Source organism: Anopheles moucheti, chromosome 2, assembly GCF_943734755.1.
Source record: "Anopheles moucheti chromosome 2, idAnoMoucSN_F20_07, whole genome shotgun sequence".
Taxonomy (NCBI): domain Eukaryota; kingdom Metazoa; phylum Arthropoda; class Insecta; order Diptera; family Culicidae; genus Anopheles; species Anopheles moucheti.
This window is the reverse complement of record NC_069140.1, coordinates 98,155,781-98,163,701: the sequence shown is the minus strand read 5'-3', so window position 1 is coordinate 98,163,701 and position 7,921 is coordinate 98,155,781. Positions and strand designations below refer to the sequence as shown.

The window sequence follows — 7,921 nt, the reverse complement described above, 5'->3', positions numbered from 1 at the left end:
CGCATTGATAACCATAAATAATCGTGCGAAGGAGATGATCTTTCTGTTGAAGGTTTAATAATCCACACTCAAAGCCATATGTGTTTTAAATGTCTAAACAAGAATGGAAGCTTTTAGATTCTATCAACCACAATCACAAATGAACGCACTTTTCACTCATCTTTGCTTTCCGGAAACAGCAAATACAACCTTGATTCTTTATTCTTCCCTCAAGACCACGCTGTTAAACGGCTCGTTGTGTTCAATTTTTCACAAAAACGAACACAAAGTTCGTTCCACTCAAAATTGGCCTCCCGCACACGCATATATAATCACGCGGCGTGTCATTGTTCGCCGGCGTGGACGCGTTAGCGTCAATTTGCTTACGGTTGCGGGCAATGAGTTTAGACGAACTTTTGTCACTAATAAAAACGGGCAGAAATACAATCAAATTCGCTTTTGTGTTCCCTTGTTAAGCGGGAAGTGCAATAATAATCATAATAGCTAAACATTAATTTTCCCACCACGCCACAGAGGGCTTTCCCCCGTAGCGTGGAAAGCGTGGGGCGAAGTGGGAAGGGAGAGTGGAGGGAGAAGTTGTTAAAACGCGAATTCCCATTCGAATACGTCCAGCGACATTAGTGGCGTGGGTGCGATGAGATGAATTAGAATAATTATTAAACTGTCCAAAAAATGCTATCGCGAGCGCGCGGTTGCGGCGGTTCGATGTCATACATGCCAAGCTCGGAAGCATAATGGTCGAGACAACCAAACGCACACACACAGACACACGGGGTGAGCAGAAGCTAACACGCTTATAACCGAATAAAATGATTTGCTGTCCGAGGTTTGAGTAATATGCTGCGGCTTTGGCTCATATCGTTAATGGGGCCCCCCCCGAATAGCCCGGCACGGCAAACCCGGTCCACCCGGTGACCGAACGGCGCAAAGTGAGTGTAGAATGGGTAGCTAATGTAGGAAATTTACAATAAAATAAATAACACCCATTCGTTTTAAGCTGCGAGCCACGAGCAGACAGACTGATAGGGGGTCCGGTCTACACACAACCAATTGCTTCGGCAACCCCCGGCACTTGGTGAAAAGGAAATTACGATCAGGTGAAGAAGACCACATGCAAACAGCGCAAAGCGGTGAACTCGCGCGCGTACTCATCATGGATGGAAGCAATCATAAAAAGCACCACCTTTCCGAATGCCTTTTTCCATCTCGCGGGATGAATGATCGGATTTTGCTTCGTTTGCCCCCGTTTTTTTGTGCAGAGGTTTATTTTTTACCCATCGGGATGAGATGCTTTCTTAATTCTGCTGTAAACAAGACTTTACATTTCTCTTTCACCTCCCATTTAAGCGATAAACACGCGCATTTTGCAGTTTAAAATCGCAAAAATTGTAGCCGCAGTTCGAGACAACATGTGTGTGTTTTATTACACTAAAAGTAATAAGTTTAAATGATGCTTACTTCCAGGGGAAAAACGATTTAATTAGTTCTTCGTCTACGTACAAGCTGTATTGATGGTTAAGTTAGTCTTTAGATTTTAAAGCATGTTGCAATAGCTTGTACTAAAAATGAAATAATAGGGTTAGTGAAATATAAAATATACTTAAATAAAATATGAAAATAGTTTCATATTTTCTATTTTTTAGCTTCCACTCGATTGATCTTAACAATCTACTCAAGATGAATATTTATCATTCTTAAATAATACTAAAGTTGATAAATTTATTTTCATATTTCCTGTTGCGGGAAGTTTAATCAAACGCGACGCACTGTACTTATGATGTTCACAGCGACGCTTTCTCAGCAGGGAACAGCACAACGTTACCCCCCTCCCAGAGAACTCCCGAACCGGATTCACATGTCTTATATATATATATTATGGCTTATTGATGAGAGGCAAAAACTGGTGTGCCACTGGGCATTAGCCGAAAACAGCCATTTTTTTATTTGCAACAAACACACATTCATACCGTTCAAAACCTATAAATTGGCTATTTATATTCATAAGCAATTAGGAGAAGTTTAATTGCATTTCACTGGTACGCAACGATTTGCTTTTAAAGCTGGCTGGCTGCTGTGGCTTTTCCTTTTTACCAATTACGCGTTTTTTTTCAAAGAAGCTGCTTCCGTGTTGAGATGTTTATGTGTTTTTCTTTTGTGGTTTTGCCTCCATTTTTCTGAGGAAAATTTTAAGATATTAATAAGTCATAGAATGGAAAGATTTATTACCGTCATTTACCCCGAAACTGGTGTTCGCCTCTGCAAGAAGGTTCTGTTAACGAATTTATCATCCAACCGGGCACCATGTTGATTAGATAAGATGAAGCGGCGTGTTTGTACAGGCTTTTTTTTGCTTCCTTTTTCGTTATTGAGTTTAAAATTCTTCAAGGATGTTTTACACACGAAAAAGAAATTTCCAAAACACTCCCCCCCACCCCCATCGCCTATAACAGAACAGTCTTTATCGGGCTCCATCGGTGGTGTCCATTAGACGAAGGATATATTCACTGTACCCAGGTAGTAACAGGATGGCCCTCAGGAGTGAATTTTGGTGTTTATAATTTATTCAACCAATCGCTTGATTTATGGCGACAAGTTTCGATAAATCGGCTCAGACTCATTTGGAGCCGGAATGGCGATCACTTCCTCCTAGACCGCTTCACCGATCGGGAACTACTTTTAGGCGAGCGAGATGATAAAATAGCGTGCCATTCATCTTAGCTCATCGCAATAAATCTTTAACCGTTTTCGGGACGGATGACACAGAATTGTGGTCGGACGGAGCACAAAAAAAAAAGCACAGGAACTGTTTGGAATACTTTTGCACGGCTTTACCACTTGTTGGTGGCATTTCGTAGTCGAGCACCTACGACGGCTGGTCCAAATTCTTTCGGCGGGAAAATTAACGTCGGTTTGATCACGGGAGCAGTCTCGGGACGTGCGCTCGCTTTCGAGCGTGCCATGATCGGTTTCAGCGTGCAGTAGTACACGATCTCAACGATGCTGAGTATGCTGACGCCCATGAAGAGCCCGAGTACGCCACCACAGTTGGCAAGGAAATCGCTTATCCCGAACAGCTCACTTCGCTTGATCGGTATGAAGCGCGACACCTTAAAGTGAATCGAAAGATAGGATAACTCAGTTCTGCAAAAAAAAAAGTAAAACAAGCTGTTAAACCTTCTTATCATTCGAATTAAAAAAAAGCTCTTCTTACTCATTCGTAACATCGGCGATAATATGAATACTCTCCGCCAGCTTTCTCCAGTCGAATATCGCTTGCGATATTTCCGTGTTGTAAATCAGGGCATTACATGCCTGCAGGCAGTTGCAATGCTCCAGAAAGTTGTCCGTCTTATTCAGCTCATGTAGCAGATCCATCTCTTCCAAAACCGAAAGCGCTTCATCGGTACAGCTGGCCATCCCCAAGCCACAGACGCGGGCTTCGCTTGTGTGGGGTAATGGGAACGGCACACAACCGCACGTTTTGAGCGTATAGTTCGAAAGACACTCAATGTCGCAGTTACACTTGGAGTACACCTTGAAGTAGCGCAAATGACGCTCATGGTTGTAGTAGCACAGACGACGCTGTGGTCGATAGCGACGCACGTTGGGCGCAGTGTCAAAGAGCAACGGTTCGACCGAAACCGACACTTCCTGGCTCAGGGGGATGCGAAAGAATTGGTTCAGCATGCGCGGATACTCCACCGGTGAGTGAAGGTGTACTTTAAAGCCCTGAAAGGAATTCTGAAGCGAATAGTATCCCTTTAGTATTCGCAATTGGCATCAGGGCAGTGCAGATGCAACCTACTCCGCATAAGTAATCCATATCGTACTTCTGGACCTTCAAGATGACGGTCAAACCGGCTCTTCTTCCCGCACCGAACGCACGTCTCGGGTAAGTGTCTCCTCCCGCGCCGCTACTATACCCGTCGTCCATGTTCCACATCTTGGACGACTCGTTTTCCGCCATGTACTCGTACTCCGAGTGTAACTGTTCGCGCCTCAACAGATCGTCCGCCGCTAGCGAGTTAAAGGTGTAACAGATTCCCGCCTCGGTCAGTGTTTGCTTGAAGAAATTCTTACAATCGATCACGTGTTCCCGCCAGCTGCACATCAGAAAGATGTCCTGAAACGGGATGGCCAACTTCTGCAGATATTCCACAACGTCATCCGAGTACGATTCGTCGTTCATCTCCGTCCCAAACGAGAAGTCACACACCTGCAGAAGCGCCTCTAGCTTGGCGATCCTGTAAGACATGGCGTACCCGTCACCTCCAAACCAAACCAAACGAGATTTTATTGAAGAGTGTACTCACTGCTCATCCGCCATAAACTGCCACAGCTCTGGATCGTTGTAAAACTGGTAGGCTTTCGTAAAGTCTAAATCCTTCTTGTGTACCTTCGTTTCCGGACAGATTGTCACCGCTGGAAAGGGAATGGTGAACACCGATGCCGGCTTCTCTGCGAACGTCACCACGACTGGTTCTCGATCCCACTTCCTGTACACACTGTATATTAAATTTCCGCAACCATACAATGACAGCAGGCAGACAATTATCCAAAAAATTCTGTAAATATCGACGGAAATGTCAGAAATCGGCTTGAGAAGGATTTTCTAACGCTACCTACCTCTCTATTGCAGTACGCTTATCGCCAACCAAATACTTGAACCCATGAATCGTACTATTGGCGCAGTAATCTACCCAAAGACTCCGCTGGCCATTCTCTTTGTACGATTCGTTCAATAATTCCGGTTCCCATAGATTGCTCCCGTTATCGGGGCCTGCCGTATGCGGATTCACAAACTTCGTCTCAACCATGACCACTGCCCTGTAAGGTGTAGTAATAACTGAAACAATTCAGCTGCTACCTTCGGACAGCGCCAATTGCGTGCCACTGCGAGAGGGGGATCCTGATAAAAAATGGAAAACCAAACGACTCCCAGACGGACCACAATTAATTGGAGCGTGACATGGTGGATATTAAAAATGGATTTGAAGATGGTTGTAGATCACATAAGATAGCGAGCGAGCGTAGGTTTATGACTATGTTTTCTCCCTTCTAATTTGCCTCCGTGATCTTGTTGTGTGGCAAATGCAATATTATACTGTGTCAGCTATTAACGACCTTCCAGCCCATTCCATTCCATTGTACTTACACGGCTTTTTTTCTGACTCGGTAACACGATGAAAATGACCATCCTCTCTGGTGTCTGGAAATTGGCGTGATAAAAATTGCACCCAATGTGCACAACCCGTCACCACCGCTTTGTCGGTATGATGGCCAAAAGGATTGGACGCACGAACTCCTCCCCCCGGAAGGAGAAAGGCTTTCCGTGGTCGCAGCGAAAGGCATCCAAATCTTTGCGAGTAATGAATATTTATTTATTCACTGTTGTTTATTTATTATTTCAACGGTTTGGTTTGGGCGAACCGTGCAGCCGAATTCGGATTTGATTTCGGTCTGACAAGACGATGGCTGCAGGGCAATGCAGTTTGTTCGGTTTGTGTGCACGATGGGAAAGGCAATGTGCAAGAAGTGGGCAAATTTCGAAGTAATTTTAAACATCGTTTGCCTTGCATAAAGGAAGACCGATAGCAGAGTTAACATAATTTTATTTGTTCCTTGATTGTATTTTATTTTATTAAAGAAAAATCTTCATATGCCTGATAATATTCAAGCATTATGTTCTTAACCTACTGTCCCCGTACTGCAAGAAAGGCAAAAAACGAGTCAAAATGAAAATCGTGACGCTCGAAGATCATAACTGTGCGCCCTCCAAACCGTTCGTTTCTATCCAGCCGCTAACACGGCAACAGCAACAACAGCAATAATAACGGGGACGTCTCCTGATCAACTGTCAAGCGTTGGAAGATTTTTCGGTTGTTTATCTGACGAGAATTTCACGGCCCAGTACGCTGATCCTCCCAGAATTTGGGCCAAACTAACCGAAAGGCAAAAGAAAAGAGGGCTGGCAAGACGAATTGTTTTCTGTGGCGATCCTCTGTTTTCGCGTCCAATTCACGATCGCTCAAGGTGCGTGTACGCTCCGCGATCAGCTTAAGATCACATTTTTCATGCTCGTTTGAAGCCACAGGAACCACGCATACGTTTCCTGAACGTAATGCAAACAGATCCGTGAGGCTTTTTTTTTTGCTTGCTTGTGGAGAAATTCCACATACAAAACCTTACTGACATGCCCAGCGAATTGGCGAAAAGAAAAGATCAGCAAAAAGAAAACAAAACAAAATAACTACGCAATTTGGTGGGAGGTGAGAAAAGTCGTGCGCGATCGCGAACCGCAATTTGCAAACAATTTTCATCGGGTTCTTCTTTTTTTCGGGGTTTGAAATTGAAATTTACCCCCCAGGCACGTCATCCCGATCAATCTTGGGTCTGTTTAAGTTACCTGCAGGAAATTGTCCCGGACGACGACGTCGCAATGATGGACGGTGAGTGCAGACATATTTTTGATTTTTATTTTGTTTTCATCCCGGCGTTTTCACCATTTTACCCTCGAAGGATACTGTCGCATCGCGATTTTACGTTTGCTTAAATTTACTTTTTTGTTTTTTTGCTTGGCTCTTCAGTACACCCCGCTGATTAGCTGTGTAACCGAAGATACCGGTTTTTCTTTAATAATTGGAAGACGCATCACCTTCTCGTCATATGAAGAAAGAACAAAAGAGTGCCAACATTTGTCGGTGCAGTGTGCAGCAGTCTTTTATCTTTGGCAGTTGGTACTTTCTCCTTTGACCATTTTCGATGCTTCGATGCCCTGAGGGGAAAAAAAAGCAAAAATGCATTAACGTTACCCTTTGAATGAGTACCGCAGAAATGCTGAAACGATGAACGAAAGTACGCAGAGTGATGGATGAAACCTTTAATGCGCTGATCTTTAAAACTGGCCGTAAGCTACATGTGGAGCTCCGTTTGCTAAAGATCGTGGTCTCGGGTACTTCACACCTTCATGTGGCGAAAACATGAGCATGAACAGTTTTAAATTGTATTAAACAGAACTGTTACAAATTCGGATTTTATGAGTAGATTTTTAACAGCTTCGTTATAATTAGAGACGTTCAAAATTTATTACTCTTCTTTTCTGGATTGCAACAGGAATAGGGCGCGATCCTCGGAATGCAGCCCTTTTTATTGCCTTGCCGGTGGCGCCCTCTCCCGTCATTTGTTTTAAGCTCCGATCCTCCAGAGGAGCAGGTTGTGTCAAAAACTTTGACAAGAACAGTTTCTGTATGTGTACTTCTTCGATTAGTTTTGCAGCAAGTTCTGAAGATTGGAAAATTTGTAGTAAATCTCACTTAGGCGATCATGTGCTAAATTATACTATTATATTATAATATTATAACGATTCGTAGCAAATATTGAACAACGATTGCTGATAAAGAGTCATTACTCTCGAGCAAGTATTCTATTAAATGCTTTAAGTAGTCTGATTTAATTAAAATTATCACAAAATGTCCAGCATTTCAAACACAACTTGTTAGAAATGAGAATAGAAATTCTCTAAATTGCTAGTGTCATAGATCATTATGAATAATAAATTAAATGAGTATAAACATGACAGCTAAAGCTACATATTGTGCAAGGCCTTGATAACACAGGCAAGGCAAAACATGAAAAAGGTCAAACGAAAGCCAAAATCATAGCTTTGTACAAGTCAACTCGTTACAGCACCCGGCAAATCCCTCACGGGCACACAGTGACAACCGCATATTACACGGCGTGTCCCATATTTACATGCCACTGTCGTGCAGAAGCATATTTCCTACTTTGAATATTTAAAGACACACGGCCGATACAAGACATCGATAGCGGGAGTGCTAATTGCACGACTCTCGGCACAGAATAAAAGCCACCGCAAACAACGAATGGGGTTGGATTTCATCTACCATCATTCGCCGCAAGA

At 43.4% G+C, this 7,921-nt stretch overlaps 1 protein-coding gene across 1 annotated transcript; it reads right to left on the bottom strand.

Moving 5' to 3' along the window:
- Nucleotides 1-2,828: 2,828 nt before the first annotated feature.
- LOC128300570 (pickpocket protein 28-like) lies at nucleotides 2,829-4,817 on the bottom strand. The gene is made up of 5 exons (XM_053036687.1): nucleotides 4,627-4,817; nucleotides 4,314-4,565; nucleotides 3,806-4,244; nucleotides 3,212-3,741; nucleotides 2,829-3,141 (listed from the first exon to the last, which is right to left on the bottom strand). The coding sequence occupies exons 1-5, from the start codon at nucleotides 4,815-4,817 to the stop codon at nucleotides 2,829-2,831; spliced, it is 1,725 nt and encodes a 574-aa protein (XP_052892647.1).
- Nucleotides 4,818-7,921: the final 3,104 nt, after the last annotated feature.